Consider the following 14,619-nt stretch of genomic DNA (forward strand, 5'->3'; position numbering starts at 1 on the left):
GTGAGGTGCATTTCATTTACATGCAAGAAAAATTTTACTGTTTTATTGTATAGGTTTCCCCTCTCTACTAGGGTAGGTTTATCAAAAGAACACTTTATTCCCACTCTTTCTAAATGTTTATTCCCAACTGTTATACAAGCTAATCACAAATTGGCCTTTACAAAACGAAATATCACATATTACAATATTCAAGAATAACCACAGTTTCTCTGAATTAAAAACAAAAACACACGCACACTACCCATTTCAAAATGGATAATACATAAATTGTCTACAGCACTACTCTTGATATACAAAATAACTTGATTGGGCAATCAAAAAAAAAGGACAAAGGAATGACTTAGGATCTCTCTTTAATTACCTACTTAAATACGTACAAAAAGACGCACGGAAATTGAGAGGATTAACTTTTAAGTCAGTCAACCCTCATTATAGTGACTACAAACGACTTTAAGAAAAAGGACAAGAGCATAAATATTGAAAACGTTTGTACCTTATTCAATATATCAAAACGCACTCTATCAGTCCTTAACCTTGCTATTCTTCCTTTTTTGTATTCTCTTGTGGTAGCTCTGCGCGAACGAATTTACGATGGATATCACAAAGTACACAATCATTGCTATCACAATCTTCTCGAACACCCACGCTAAAATATTGCCGCCACTTTCCTTCACCGTTTTGCTCGCTTTTTTGTGCAACTTATCCTTTTGACCGTCCAAGAAAGCCTTGAAGGGCGTTTGCAGCATTTTTCCCACAACCGGCACCAACACCAAGTAGTTCAACGCCGTCTCTATCAGTGTCTCGTTAAAGGCAATTATAACAAAAAGTTTCTGGATGTGCATCTTAATCACAGCTTTTCCAATCAAAGTTGCTCCGAAAAAGGTCCAGAACGGGACTAGAAAGTGTCCGCAGGTAATTCCAGCTAGGTCGAATAAAGGATTAGGGATCTGTAACCAATTTATGGGTTAAAACTGTGTTGGAATGCTTGTAAAAAGTAACGTACGCTTGCGCAGGCTAGAATACCAAAGAAGCCTACTTTTTGAACTAGTTCCTCTACAAACAGTTTGCCTTTCTCTATTATTGAAAGTTTTTCTCTGTTTTGTTGCTTCTTTTGAAGTTCCTCAAATTCTTTTAAGTCCTCGTCATCGTCATCGTCAGGACTTATTCTGTAATATGAGCATAATGTTTATGAGTTATATGTTTTTTTTTTATACAAGTAGTAGAGTATAGTCATTTTTATACTGATTTTTTATTAGATTGAAACACATCAAAATTTCGTATTTTCTTTATTCATTTTAATGAATACTCACCCAGATAATCGAGAGGCTCTGGCCATAAAGTAAGGTGGCAACTCTCCTAGAGCGGTTCCCGCTCCCCAGCACATGGCCTCCAACCTCACTTTTGACATTATACTTAATATAGTCACGGGGATGATACTCTCCTCCCCTTCAGCTGGACATACAATACTACAACAATCGATAGCTTGAAAAAATCAAATAATTTAAAGGTGGTAAGTAACTTACTCTTCTGGATAAGGAGGTTCTGGAAAATTTAAACTACCACATTCGTAGCCGGCTAAAGTAACGGCGGCAATGTGAGGCCCCAAATATAACAGGAACGTGTGGAGGCCTGTACCTAATCCTACTGATGATAGTATTCCTATCGAAATAATCGGTTAGCATTGGATAAGATTTGTAGGAGTGTGTGTAATTACCTAAACCAGTCCAGTATAAACACCAAAGAACCTTTTTATATACACCTTGGACCATGGCATGGTGTGGTCCCTGCAAATTGACTAATAAATAAAATGATAATACTGAGATCCCTAGGAGCGCGACTAGTTTTCTATTTCCTAAAAAACTAATTTAAAAAAAAATTGATTAGTTACTCAGATGGACTACTCAAAGACCCAACTTACTTTCTACCATAATGGGTGACCAGTTCGATACACTCTTTGAAAAAATACTCTAGAGTTAGAACTGGTTGTTTCCATAAAACTATACTTTCTCTTTCCGATCTTTCCTTTTCCCTCTGCCTCTGCTGGACTTCATTGGTAACGTTCTTAGGTTTGTTATTTACATTGTTTTGTACTACGCTGCCGTTGGTGTCTGGACTGTTCTTTGCTTCTTTCCGTTTGCTGGCCATTTTATAGCCCAGTCTTTGCAGCTGTAACAGGCGCAAATGTATTAACCGATCTAATTCAGTTATTAAGTATGAACAAACACACTCACATAAACACACAAAAAATTATAAAAGGCGTAGTTAAAACGCTAAATTATTACTGATTGGCAATAGCAATTAATTGAATTTCTTTTTGCAAAAACGTTGTTGTTGGGATAGATCAGGGGCCAATTTAAAGTATGTACGTCACATAGTTGGGGATAGTTCAAACACTGGGATGTAGCCAATTAACTTGGATTGTGATACTGAAATTTGGCCCCAATTCTTTGATAATAGTTTCAAATCATGTGGTAATAAGATGATTGTGAATGAGTAGTTTAAACATAAATTATCTATACTATGTGGACTTATGTAACTTACAAATTTAACGGAATTATAATATTCAGCTTCCTCACTCATGGTGGCGCAATTAATAATAATAATTGCGGTTCACAGTTATAACACAGTGGGAGTTAACAACGTGTAACTGACTCGATGTGCACAACGTACTAACTTGTATACAATTCTGTTAAGTATGTATGAAACAGGAAAGTAGCAAGTACGGACAAGTGCGAACAACGACTATCCCAAGTGTATAGAATATAGCAAATTTTAAAATATTCTAATTATAACCGCGTCCACAATCAGGTGATGGCAATCTTTAGTCTGCCATGGGAAGCGTCAAGGAATTTTTTTTTTTTAATCCCAGAATTTAGTTGAACGTGCCATTGACAAGGACAGGGTTCTATACGGTTCAATACACCAAGCACCCACTAAAGATCATTCGATCTTGACGTGTACTCGCACTTTCTTTCATAGTAAAAGCATTCCGATTGCACACCCAGAGGTGGAATAAATATTTTTATTAAATGCGGAAGTGAAATTTTGGATAACCTTGAAAGTTACAATGGTTACGTTAAAAATGAAACTGTGCCTAGTTGACGTAACAATTCATTATCACAGAAAATATGCGTTACGGATAGTTTATTGTTAATGTTAGATAAAGCTAATAAATGTAATTTCAAATATATTACGAAGTTTCACGCAGTAGTACGTAGTTATTTCAATATTGCAATAATGAAAGAGCTGAGCAAAATACTAGCACAATGTATTTAAATACCTGGGTGCAATCGGCATCTGATTTTGAAATTTAGCATAATCAAATTCGTGTCACCTCTATGTAGTAGTATTAGAGGTACTTATCACTGTCCTGTTCCACTGACCACTGACATACGTCAACGGCTAATGCGCGGATTGGTCGTTTAGAATCGCACTTCTTTTGTTTTCAAATAATGCCCAATAATAATACACAAAATTTTTTTTAGGTAGGCTGTGAATTTAAAATATGTCTTTTTTCAAAATGTCTGACAAAGTAAGGCGCTAATTAAAGATTAAAATTTACTGTAATGAAATCAGTAATATTGAGTATGCAGTGATTATTGATTCAAAAAATTTGATTATTTAGTAGTGTAGTGGAGAGTACTGCATTTGGATAGCATCCTTAAGTTTCAAGGAATGATTATTAATATGACCCTTATAGCTCTTAAAGGTGAGTAGAATACAATTGTTGTTGTTATAATCTTTAATTTAAAATACTACAAAACTATCAAGAACAGTGAAAATTTGTTGTTTTTAGAATAAAGAATGATATAATAGTATTTAAATACTTAAAATTATTTGTGATTTCAAATAACATTCTGGGCTCTGTCTAGGAATAACCCCTTGTGAAATAACCTCTAACCTAAAATTCTGAGTATTAAATAGCAAACTGCCATTATTTTTGAGGAATATAATAAACAAGGGAGAACATTGGTTGTCTCTCTTCATCATTGAGTTCCTGTGTATAATTTTGATATTACTATATTACCTATACAAGTATGCTGAATTAAACTTGACCTCCTAAGAAAAACCAGTAAATGCATTAAAAGGCAGGCAATTAATTGACAAGGTCAATGATATTTTAACTATTAACACAAGAAAACGTGACCATTTCACCTGGACTGAAGTAATATTACTATATTTTGTAGTAAGAACATAAAGATTACTATTTCAAAAAAACATGTACAACACATATTTAAGTTCAAGACAATTGGTATAATGGTATACAATCACATATTATTGAAAAGCAAATTATTACATAATACAGTCAAAGTCCCATATTTACATCATAAAAAATTCATTGTAAATTAAAAAAAGCCAATTACTTGGTATAACTTACTTTTAGTAATGGTGTTGGAATTAAACAGGTAATAACTCTGAACATGTGACAACTTTAACACTGTCACTGCTTAGTTCAATTACTAGTTCTCAAAAACTTAAAAATGTGATAAACTTGCAAATAAACGTTTTTGTTTTAGGACATTTCTTACCTGAACCTGACATTTTTTTAGTACTGAAATTAGTAAAAACAACTCTGAATGTCTAAGACAAAGGCAAAGCAAGTGAAAATCAAAATAAAGCAAAAAGCTCACAGCTAAAAAGCTCTAAAATACTTCAAACTACCCCCTACCAGTTCCTGTTTGTTGCCGCTACATTTTTGGCCCCTTTTCCGACACTCGGCTTTAAGCTGTTCTTTGGTCAGACAGAGCAATTCGTCTACGCTCTTCGACTTTTGTACCGCAGTGTCTTTCGGCATGCGGGGTACCAAATCGGGCAACGTTTTACTTTTCGAACGGGTGCGGTTTTTACCTGGCATGTTTTTGCGCAAAACTTGTCACTTGCTTATTTCAAACAAATTACGTTTTGTATTATTAGTAACTATGCATCTACAAAAATCAGAAAATGTTAGTTTAATTTCATTAATAAGTGTGTGAAACAAATATAAGAGCACATTTTTCCTGGTTTTATTTAAATGGCATCATGCTCCTGAACTCAACTATGTAATCTAACTATATTGTCTGCCTTAGTAAATATAATAGCTGATTACCCCAAAACCATTTAAAATCAATTTAAAGCTAGATTTATTTATAAATAATATATGTAATTAAAATTGATAAGACAATGTAAACAACAAAAATACCTTGAAAAACTGCTTAGTGTAATGATATAGCTTTAAATCCCTCAAGTACTCTATTGGTAACAACCTCCAATGTAATTGATTGCAAAACTAAAGTTAGTACAGAGACATAAGAACAAAGGTAACACGATCATAAAATTTGAGACAAATCCCTTTGTTGGTAATGAAAATCAGTGCAGTAGTTTCACCTGAAATTTCCAAAAAAAGTTAAAGCCAAATTAAATTGAAATTCTGCCCACAAACGCTGCAAACAATAGAGAAAAACGTTAGGTAAACTGCGTTTAGGATCTGAACAACAAAATATGGAAAAAGCGCAAAAATATCGGAAAAACTCCACTGTGAAAGTGGACGAAAGGGTAACCCTTAAAAGACCTGCTTGTAACAATGCAACCCTACTTAATTAAGTCGGCAAATAAGCTGAAACGTAGTTCAAATGTATCGTTTTCACTCACCTTTATCGAATTTTAATCAAAAATTCCGGAAAGCCACACTTGCAACACTCATGACCAACAATAATTAATAAATAAATTAAATATTAACAGAGACAGATCATCTCATTTAAATCAACTGTCAATATCAGATGGCGCCTCTCATCAAAGACACGTCAGTCTAAAGTATTCTGTTGTTATCTTTGTTTGCACCAGGCTATTAAGTAGAGACAGGAAATTTGTGCTGTTATGCAACCTGAATTTTGACAGTTGACACAATGCTTCGTTGCCATATCTTTTCCTGCTGTCAAAGTGCAATGTTGTATTGTTTTTGTTTTGATTTTTTCTTGAAGTACTTGGCGCTATAATTTGTTTCAAACACTCCAACAGCAGTTTTTAGACTTTATTACGTGTTTCTGCCACTGTTATTCAATATTTCTTTCTCTTCTCGGTTAATTCAAGTTCTTAACACCAAATGTGTGGACGAGGCAGAAGGAAATTCAAAGACAAAAACGGCAAAGAACTGGACGATGGCTTTGATTCCTGGGTAAGATTACCTTACTTCCACTCTAATCAGAAGGCAAAGACTGTATTAACTTCAGGGTGGGTACATGGCAGCTAAACAAGCTAAACTGCTTGACCAATTTCACAGTGATGAAACAGTGGAAAAAGTCTCAAACACCTTTTCTGGCGTTCATATCTTAGTTAATGGCTTAACTCATCCACCAGCGTCTGAACTGAAAAACCTCATGGCAGCTCATGGTGGTGAATACCACATGTACCAAACATCTCACACAACCCATATTATTGCATCAAATTTACCCAATGTTAAAGTAGGTGTTATTTTCTCCTATCACAACTGATGTGAGATACATATTTGTGTAGGTAAAGCATCTTGGGGCTGTGCCCATAGTGAAACCAGCTTGGATCACAGAAAGTATAGCTTTGAATAAGTTACTTGATTACCGGAGATATTTGTTGTACACCAATCAGTCAAGGTTGCAACCAGCCTTGAATTTTCCGGTGGTAAATAAGTCTTCAGACTCAAATGATGATCTCAACAGTGTGTGCAGTGAAGATCACAGCTCTGTCAATCAAAACAACAGCAAAGTTACTAAAACTGCATCTGATCCAAGGTTTTTAGAGGAGTTTTACAGCAACTCCAGATTGCATCTCATATCAACTCTTGGTGCAGAGTTTAAACAACTCATAGGGCAACTAAGAGAAAAATCTAATGGCGAGTTTATGGGCAGAAATAAACTAATTTCACAATGTGGTAAGGGACTTTAATAAATTATGTGTTAGTTAATGTAAAACTAAGGGGAATGACCAATATTGTTTCGTAAATTGCTCTGGCAATATACTGGACATTTTCCAAGTTTAGGCCGCTTATATTAAGCCTTCCATTGCTCATCAGATAGATGTGATACTGCTTCTTAAGGTGTTCCACTTGTATATCATTTAAACCTTTATGATGATACATATTAAACAATGTGAAATTGTATCATATATTGACAGTGAAAATTATTACCAGTGAAACAAAATAGTCCACATTGGTTAGTTATGTGAACCCAACTACCAAAGGTGTCAAGTCTTTCTAATTCTTCTCGAAGATACATTCTCATTTGTTTCAGTCTCTTTGCAATAGACTTAAGTGCGTCTTTCCATCTATCGGTCATCATTTGGTCACCCAGTATGTATGCTACTATTCTAAATAGGACATTTACGGGGTTGATGACAATAAAATGCTTGAAAAAGTACCTCGCGCCGTGATTGGGCGGTGTCGAATACAATGAGCTTGCAATATGCAAAAAATGCGTCTTAATGGCATTAACTTTGGCTACGTTATTAACCAATACAGCCAGGCAACCGGATCGTTCGTTATATAACCCAAAAGTCCAGGCGAAAGATTGTGCGCACATAAATTCTAGGCCACGAGCCTCAAACATGCGTAGTGGTTCCACGTCTTGATCGGTGTCCCCACTTACAAAACCTATTTTTTGTACAAAGTTGCCAGAAACTGTTTTGTTTCATTTTACAATATACCTTGAAAAACTGAGATAAAAAACGGAAACAATCTTCTTTCAGTCACAATATCGGCTATGTTTTGCCAAACTGCAGGACTAGGATCGTATCCCGTAGGATTATGCCCGCTAACTTGCAAAAAAACTACAGATCCTTCATCTGCCCTACTTAAATCCCCCAACATCCCTTGCACGTCCAAGCTTAAAGTGTATTGATCAAAGTAACGAATTTCTTTGTACTCTTGAAAACCTTTAAAACTGCACTAGTAATTTTTGTAGGTGTTTTTTTGGTGTCAGAGTGTTTACCAGCTCTCAAGAAAACTTCCTTAATATTCTTCTCAGCCTGTTGACTACAATACACAGTTTTGAATCCTAAAGATTCAGTCAGAAATTCAGCTCCTATCCGAATAGCTCCGGTTGCTGAAAGGGTTTGGATGGCGAAAGCCCGGTTTTCAATTCGAGCTGAGCTTTGTTCCCCTTTAATCGAGCATTATGTGCCTCCAGTTAAAATTTACTTTCAAGCAAACCTACCCATAAGAATTGCCACAGCATTTTTGTTAAAGTTTTCGTACCCGAAAGGGTGTAGGTATTCCCTGGTTATGGACCAATCGTTGGATATTACAGTTTCAGCTATTTGTACTTCGGACAACGTCCAAGGCATTCCGTACTCGTCCCGGTAGCAAGGGAATGCTACTTGTCGATAATTTGTTTAATGTGGACTATAAATATGAGAATGTCCGTTACCTAAGTTGATTTTATGGCCACAATCATCTTCTTTAAATTGTCTCTCTAGGGCAAAAATTTCCCGGGGGTGTAGTTCATCTACACTTGCAAACCATGAAAAATCTAAACATTGAGACATTTTCAAGTTTTTACAAATGCCATAAGCGACAGCGTTAACCGAAAGTAAATGTCAACTTTGAACTTTTGAACACCACGTAAATTATCATGATTGATTTGCAGGTTGCAGGGATGTAGAATAAAAACTGTAGGTTTGTTGGAGATTGCACATTGTTCAATAGGTTTAAAAACCGTAAAAATTCGATTATTATTAACTGTGGCAAAACTCAAATTTTAGTATTACATTAGTCTAACGTTAAGTCCACCTGTGCAGTAATGCAATAGTTTGTGATTGATCAAAGAAACTACGAACAGTGACTTTCACAAATACTGCACATGTGGATAGACAGTTTTCTTCATTTTTTTAAACTACCGGGTGTAACATTTAACTTGAGACATCTCAATATCTCGAAAAATAAGCACTTTTCGAAAAAATGTTTAGTATCAAAGTTGTATTATTCCGCGGGGGAAATACATTGATGACAAAATTTGTGTTCCTCTGCCCCTCCATGTGGGGGGGAAGGGGGGTAACTTTGATTTTTTAAAAACACGTGGAATTTGTTTAAAACATTTTTTTGTATTAACGATAGATGGCGCTAAAAACGACAAAATTTAATTTACATTTTTTAATTAAATTTGTTTTTTTTTCGCTTATGGCTTACCGGAATGTTTGGTAAAATCTGCTTAAAAAACCGTCGTTGCTAGGGATACATAGGTGTAATAAATAACAAAAAAAAAAGAAAAAAAAAATTGAAAAAAATAAATAAAAAAGTTTTTTTTTTGTAAAAAATGTTTTAAACAAATTCCACGTGTTTTTAACCGCAGAATCTGAATCTGCAATAAAAAATTGGGGGTGCCATTTAAAAAATGAAAATTACCCCCCTTCCCCCCCACATAGAGGGGCAGAGGAATACAAATTTTGTCATCAATGTATTTCCGCCGCGGAATAATACAACTTTGATACTAAATTTTTTTTCGAAAAGTGCTTATTTTTTGAGATATTGAGATGTCCCAAGTTAAATGTTACACCCGGTATACAAGAATAAACTAAAAAGGTTCGTTTTTTCTTTTAGTAGGAAAATCTAACCAGCAAGTCCCCACTTCCGTGATAATGCACATCGATATGGATTGTTTCTTCGTGTCGGTGGGTCTAAGAAACCATCCAGAACTAAAAGGGCGGCCGGTAGCGATAACTCACGCTCGCAGTGGAGTAATAAACTCTAGCGATCCCACCAGACAAGCTTTAAGGGACCAGGAGTTCGCTTTGTACGAAGAGCGACTTCCTGAAGGTTGTCAATCATTATGGTTTATTAGGGCCCTTAAACCTGAGCCTCTGGTTTTAGGAAAAGTCTCTAGAGTCGTAGATATTAAAGAACAAATCGACGGTTTGGCGTCCATGTCGGAAATCGCTAGTTGCAGTTACGAAGCCCGAAAGTTTGGAATTAAAAACGGAATGTTTTTGGGCCAGGCCGTTAAACTTTGTCCTGATTTGAAAACTTTACAATACGACTTTGAGGTAAGAATATAATACGCCACAAGGATGTTTTATGAATGAAAACACGTGACATTCTTTTGTTCACTTCCTTACAAATTCCTCTTATTACGCAAGTTTATATTCACTATCTACTAAAACAATGATTAAAATTAAGTTACAGTTTGTTAAAAAACTAATTACAGTAATTTATTATAAGAACAGTTTTTGAACTAATATTTTTGGAGATGACTGATAATTAGCTCTCTCATTCTCTTCCATTGGAGGGTTTGAGCCTTGGCTAATGCTTCCATCAACGGATAACGCGAAACATTTTCATCACTATTAGCGTTATACAACTCTTCATACTTGACAGCCTGATTTAATACATAAAGGGTTATGCGATCGGGAACTCCACATACTTCCCCAACCTGGTGTAAAAAGTTACGACCTCTTACCATTGCATTATAAGCAACTTCGATTATTTTCCACTTTGTTTCCAAATTGAGACCTATTCGGCCGTGCAATTTGTCGTGCTTACAAAGTTCCTTGTCGTTCGGATACCTGCAATACCACCCTCGTTCACCAGTTTCCGGATCTAAGCGTAACTGTAAAAGCCTGACTGAACACGAATTGTAGTCTGAATTGCGACGATACATGTTGAACTAGTTTAGAATACTTTTAAACCAAGGAAGAACCACCTTTTAGTGATGTCGAACGAATACTAAAATCTTTTGTGTAAAACCAATTTCGAAGAAATCTTTGCGAGAAAAGGGATGACAGGTCTGCTAGGTTGGTCCCTTCCAGCTTTATGACTCGGTGTAGGAATGAAAGAAAATAAATAATAAAATCTTTAGGGTCACCGTAAAGTAGGGCGTTGTATCTAAAAATCAAGAAAATTGAATTGTCAAGAACAACAGTTAGATGCGGTATTTTGCTTGACAATTTATTCAACTTTCTTAAGAAGTTATTAATTCAATTTATTTTTTTTTAGGTAAACACGTTTTCTTTATAAGGGTTTCAAACTGTACCTAATTCAAATACCTACCTGGAAGCCGGAGGGTACCTAAATACTTAAAAGTAATTTGGATGACCGCTTTAAGAGAAAAATGTGTTCATTGTGTACAAAATTCTACTTAAAACAGAGTTGTTTTAGGCTAGTAAATATTCTATTTAAAACTCTAATTTATGAAAACTATATCACATGGACATTCAAGATTTATTTTATTTTTTACTAGGTCATATTACATATAACATTTTGCTCAGTTTTGCCTCAATCAACTTAATCAGATGTTAAACAGAAGTGACGTACTAACTGAAAATAATTTTCGAAACGTTAATATTTGCACTGAATTCAGGACTGCAGTAGACCAAAAAATAACTATCAATAGAAAAACTGCAATAAAATATTGAGGGCGTCTCATCAAAGAAAACATGTGGTTAGCAAGTTAATATTGGTGCAATCGGTCATTAAACTTTTGAAAATTAAGAATCATACAATAAACTAAGCAGAAACTCTGATGTAAAGTCCAATTAATGTATAACAAAACAATTGTAGCCACTGTAATAGCTTAAACTTTACACAGTAATTTTCTTACACACTAACAGTATTATAATCCTTGTAGGGATATAAAGAAGTGTCCAACACATTATACAATACAGTGGCGTCCTACACTTTAGACATTGAGGCTGTCAGTTGTGACGAAATGTACGTTGATGTTAAACAAATTCTAGTGGACACTGGTATGACCGTCCACGAATGGGCCAGCCATATTCGAAAGGAAATTATGGACGCCACTGGCTGTCCTTGTTCAACAGGCATGTACATTTGAATAGTTAGTTTGGGCATGTACATTTGAATTTTTTGTAACAGGATTTGGAGCGAATAGGCTACAAGCCAGATTGGCAACTCGTAAAGCGAAACCGGCCGGTCAGTATTACTTAGAACCTCAGAATGTTGAAAGTTATATGTCTGAAATATCATTGGCTGATTTGCCTGGAGTTGGTAGAGCCACTTTAGCCAAATTGCACACTAATTTGAATTTTAACACTTGTGGTGATGTTCAGGAGGTTTGTCTGAAGTTGTTTGATTGTTTCTAGTGGTTTATTGAAGGTTTCAGAGAGGAACGTTACGATTACTGCAGTCCGAGTTAGGGACTAAATTGGGGGAAAGACTCTGGGAACAATGCCACGGTCAGGACAGCAAACCACTTGATTTCAACCATGAAAGAAAGTCCGTTTCGGCAGAAATTAATTATGGTGAGTGGGAATTTTGCGAAAACAGTTAATTTACAAACTTGTTTAGGGATCAGGTTTAAAACTAAAGAAGAGTGCTACAATTTTCTGCAAAGCTTGGCCAATGAAGTGTTTAACCGATTGAGTGAAGTCAATATGAAGGCAAGAGGGTTAACGCTAAAATTGCTGGTACGCGCCGAAGGGGCTCCTGTGGTAATCAGTCCTATTAAATCTCACAACTCAAATACTGTAAAACAAAATGTTCTGTGTATAGGAAACAGCAAAGTTTTTGGGACACGGGGTGTGCGATTCAATTACCAAAAGCAGCGGTTCTAATGTAATTTTGTGCAATTCGGAACAGATTTATAAAGAAGCTAAAGTCGTTTATGATAAATTGAATGTACCCTTTGAGGAATTACGTGGAGTGGGAATTCAATTAACTAAATTAGAAAAAGACGCACCTATACATACGGTAACTAAAATTTAATAAAAAGAGAAGACTTGAATCATATTCAGGAATTTATAAAATTAATTAAGTGCATATATCTAATCTAATCTAGATTACTTAATCTAAATTGCGACTTTAGAACATATAAACAAAATGCAATTTTATTTTGTTTTTTGCAGGCTTTGAGTAATTTTTTAAAAGGGAACACCTTGGCTAAACCCTGTACTGTCTCTGACAATCAAGAAAAACCTACTCTAAACAGTACAGACATGAGAAAATCTCCTAAAAAAGTCAATATGTCCCCAATTAAAGATACAAAACCTCTGAGTAAATCACGGGGTAGAGGTAGAGGACGAGGGTCTAAAGGTAACGCAAATAAAGACATACACTATGTGTGCATGTGTAAGAGTAATTGTTAAATTTTAGTGCTGAATTTGTCTAGAAAAACTGGAGGAAACCAAACCATGACTGCATTTTTGAAACAAGCTAAAAGCACTTCCAGTTTGAAAAATACTGTACTTAATGTTCCTTTTAATAGCAATTTTGCACAGCTAATAATAATTATTTTTTAGAGTTCCAAACAACAAATAGATATTAACATTTTAAATGAGCTTCCACCAGATATTCGAGAGGAGGTTATGAAAGAGTATCAAGTGGACAAACAATTAATAAACACAGGTTTAAGTACTAATAGAGAACATAGCAAAGAAGCAGTTCCTGGTAAGTAAATAATAAAAAAATACTTGATTTATTTATGTATTTTATTGCAAAATTTAAAAAATTACAGGAACTATGTGGAATGTTTAAAATCTGGTTACCAAACACTGAACAATAACATTTTTAGTTTCTTAGTTTTTTATGCACTATTCACAGATTCTTCAATTATTTCTTCACTTTCATCATCCAGCTTCATTTTTTTAGTCACATGTGATTCACTTTGCTTTCCAGTAGTTTCCTTGTGTAAATCATTATTTTCATCATCACTGGAGTTGTCACCTTTTATGGGACTGTTGGACTTGGTAAAAAAATTTGTAATTGGTTTCTGCCAAGACGGTGTTTCCTGATAGGGTATGGGTGGTAGTCTTGTCGATGAACTGCCTGAAATTTAGTGGATTTTATAAAATTTGCTATTGATCGAGTCAAAACTAGTTAATACCTCCAGACTTTTTGGGAGTTAAACTAACTGAAACTGAGGATCCACCAACTTTCTTTGTAGAACTTCGACCACTGCCAACTAAAATTAGATTGAACAGTAATATTGTTTTCTTTAGTTTTATCATATTAACTGAGTAATTTGTAAGTACTTACTTCTAAATCCTCTAGCACCAGAACGAACCATTTTCTTCACGTGACTTTAGTATAAAGCGATTTAGTATGGTTGTTTGGCACTTCCTTTATTGACTGTTTTTATAAGAAGTGTGAAATTTACTTAAAAAATTCTTTAAAGAAACTCTGGTTTTCAAAATAAACAAAACAAACTTTAAATTTTTAAACTTAAGCATTTGAGGTTAGGTCAGCAAAATGCATGTCAATAGTGTCATCAAAACATCAAGTTGGCATTCTTGAAAGCCTTGTAAACAAACTTCTGGAGGACAAACAATTATTTAATTAAACTTTTTAATTTCGTTGTAATTTACACACAAAACTTTTATGGTTTGAGCCGCTTTAATATTATGTTCTCTCCAGTTTTCTTAATATGATCACATAGAAGTAATTGACATTTTTAATGTGGCAGTTACTACACAATCCAAACCAATAACAACCCAAACTGAAACACGCTCACCTTTTGCCAACCAGTCCTGGGAACAGGTAAAAGAAAGTATAAAAAGTTGGATACGAACCGAACGAGAACCTGGTGATGTTGATGTAGAAATGTTAGCCGCCTATCTAAGACAATTAGCTTTGGACAGACGAATTGAAATATTAGGTGCTGCCTGCAATTTTCTGCATAGGTCAGTTTAGTAGTTGGTCAGTATATTTGTTGGTTAACTTGTAAC

At 34.9% G+C, this 14,619-nt stretch overlaps 4 protein-coding genes across 8 annotated transcripts in view; 1 reads left to right on the forward strand and 3 right to left on the reverse strand.

Annotated features, from left to right (window-relative positions):
• Positions 1-93: 93 nt before the first annotated feature.
• On the reverse strand, positions 94-5,786 carry Tango5 (Transport and Golgi organization 5). Of its 3 annotated transcripts, XM_081976384.1 has the most exons (8): positions 5,629-5,773; positions 4,670-4,925; positions 1,919-2,166; positions 1,715-1,860; positions 1,524-1,659; positions 1,311-1,466; positions 1,004-1,166; positions 94-947 (listed from the first exon to the last, which is right to left on the reverse strand). In XM_081976384.1, exons 2-8 carry the CDS (start codon positions 4,853-4,855, stop codon positions 522-524), a joined length of 1,461 nt encoding a protein of 486 aa, XP_081832510.1. In that variant the 5' UTR covers positions 4,856-4,925; positions 5,629-5,773; the 3' UTR covers positions 94-521. The 3 variants fall into 3 exon arrangements, with proteins under 3 accessions (XP_081832510.1, XP_081832512.1, XP_081832511.1); XM_081976386.1 differs by lacking the exon at positions 4,670-4,925 and having other exon boundaries at positions 5,629-5,786; XM_081976385.1 differs by lacking the exons at positions 4,670-4,925; positions 5,629-5,773 and adding an exon at positions 2,542-2,750.
• Positions 5,787-5,904: 118 nt separating this feature from the next.
• Positions 5,905-14,619, forward strand: part of Rev1 (Rev1 DNA directed polymerase) — a 45,355-nt gene continuing 36,640 nt past the window's right edge. For 2 of the 3 annotated variants that reach the window (XM_081976364.1, XM_081976362.1), the window contains exons 1-14: positions 5,906-6,151; positions 6,207-6,437; positions 6,490-6,880; positions 9,542-9,757; positions 9,812-9,984; positions 11,565-11,757; positions 11,813-12,009; positions 12,060-12,198; positions 12,245-12,387; positions 12,449-12,646; positions 12,802-12,988; positions 13,049-13,137; positions 13,195-13,342; positions 14,358-14,574. In XM_081976364.1, coding sequence (XP_081832490.1) covers positions 6,080-6,151; positions 6,207-6,437; positions 6,490-6,880; positions 9,542-9,757; positions 9,812-9,984; positions 11,565-11,757; positions 11,813-12,009; positions 12,060-12,198; positions 12,245-12,387; positions 12,449-12,646; positions 12,802-12,988; positions 13,049-13,137; positions 13,195-13,342; positions 14,358-14,574 — 2,594 coding nt within the window. In that variant the 5' untranslated portion in view covers positions 5,906-6,079. Of the gene's footprint in view, positions 6,152-6,206; positions 6,438-6,489; positions 6,881-9,541; positions 9,758-9,811; positions 9,985-11,564; positions 11,758-11,812; positions 12,010-12,059; positions 12,199-12,244; positions 12,388-12,448; positions 12,647-12,801; positions 12,989-13,048; positions 13,138-13,194; positions 13,343-14,357; positions 14,575-14,619 lie in introns of all 3 variants that reach the window. The other variant, XM_081976363.1, reaches the window with a different exon arrangement.
• On the reverse strand, positions 6,869-8,533 carry LOC145727015 (aspartate aminotransferase, cytoplasmic-like). Its single transcript, XM_081976391.1, has 7 exons — positions 8,373-8,533; positions 8,160-8,318; positions 7,935-8,105; positions 7,651-7,878; positions 7,366-7,597; positions 7,136-7,314; positions 6,869-7,071 (listed from the first exon to the last, which is right to left on the reverse strand). Exons 1-7 carry the CDS (start codon positions 8,488-8,490, stop codon positions 6,899-6,901), a joined length of 1,260 nt encoding a protein of 419 aa, XP_081832517.1. The 5' UTR covers positions 8,491-8,533; the 3' UTR covers positions 6,869-6,898.
• LOC145727035 (uncharacterized) lies at positions 13,366-14,322 on the reverse strand. The gene is made up of 3 exons (XM_081976419.1): positions 13,931-14,322; positions 13,779-13,856; positions 13,366-13,720 (listed from the first exon to the last, which is right to left on the reverse strand). Exons 1-3 carry the CDS (start codon positions 13,959-13,961, stop codon positions 13,479-13,481), a joined length of 351 nt encoding a protein of 116 aa, XP_081832545.1. The 5' UTR covers positions 13,962-14,322; the 3' UTR covers positions 13,366-13,478.

This window comes from Ips typographus, linkage group LG3, assembly GCF_016097725.1.
Source record: "Ips typographus isolate SLU linkage group LG3, UJ_Ityp_2.0, whole genome shotgun sequence".
NCBI classification, from domain to species: Eukaryota; Metazoa; Arthropoda; class Insecta; order Coleoptera; family Curculionidae; genus Ips; species Ips typographus.

What these genes read in the sequence shown, in the direction of transcription:
- LOC145727015 (XM_081976391.1), bottom strand. Translation starts at nt 8,490, where the DNA reads ATGTCTCAATGTTTAGATTTTTCATGGTTTGCAAGTGTAGATGAACTA. An exon ending in TGCTGTGGCAATTCTTATGG is followed by an intron (nt 8,106 to 8,159) that starts GTAGGTTTGCTT and finishes GCTCGATTAAAG; the next exon opens with GGGAACAAAGCTCAGCTCGA. An exon ending in TGGACTATTTTGTTTCACTG is followed by an intron (nt 7,072 to 7,135) that starts GTAATAATTTTC and finishes ATCATCATAAAG; the next exon opens with GTTTAAATGATATACAAGTG.
- LOC145727035 (XM_081976419.1), bottom strand. Translation starts at nt 13,961, where the DNA reads ATGGTTCGTTCTGGTGCTAGAGGATTTAGAA. An exon ending in TGGTGCTAGAGGATTTAGAA is followed by an intron (nt 13,857 to 13,930) that starts GTAAGTACTTAC and finishes ATCTAATTTTAG; the next exon opens with TTGGCAGTGGTCGAAGTTCT. An exon ending in AACTCCCAAAAAGTCTGGAG is followed by an intron (nt 13,721 to 13,778) that starts GTATTAACTAGT and finishes ACTAAATTTCAG; the next exon opens with GCAGTTCATCGACAAGACTA.
- Tango5 (XM_081976384.1), bottom strand. Translation starts at nt 4,855, where the DNA reads ATGCCAGGTAAAAACCGCACCCGTTCGAAAAGTAAAACGTTGCCCGAT. An exon ending in GCGGCAACAAACAGGAACTG is followed by an intron (nt 2,167 to 4,669) that starts GTAGGGGGTAGT and finishes CGCCTGTTACAG; the next exon opens with CTGCAAAGACTGGGCTATAA. An exon ending in GAACCTCCTTATCCAGAAGA is followed by an intron (nt 1,467 to 1,523) that starts GTAAGTTACTTA and finishes CGATTGTTGTAG; the next exon opens with TATTGTATGTCCAGCTGAAG.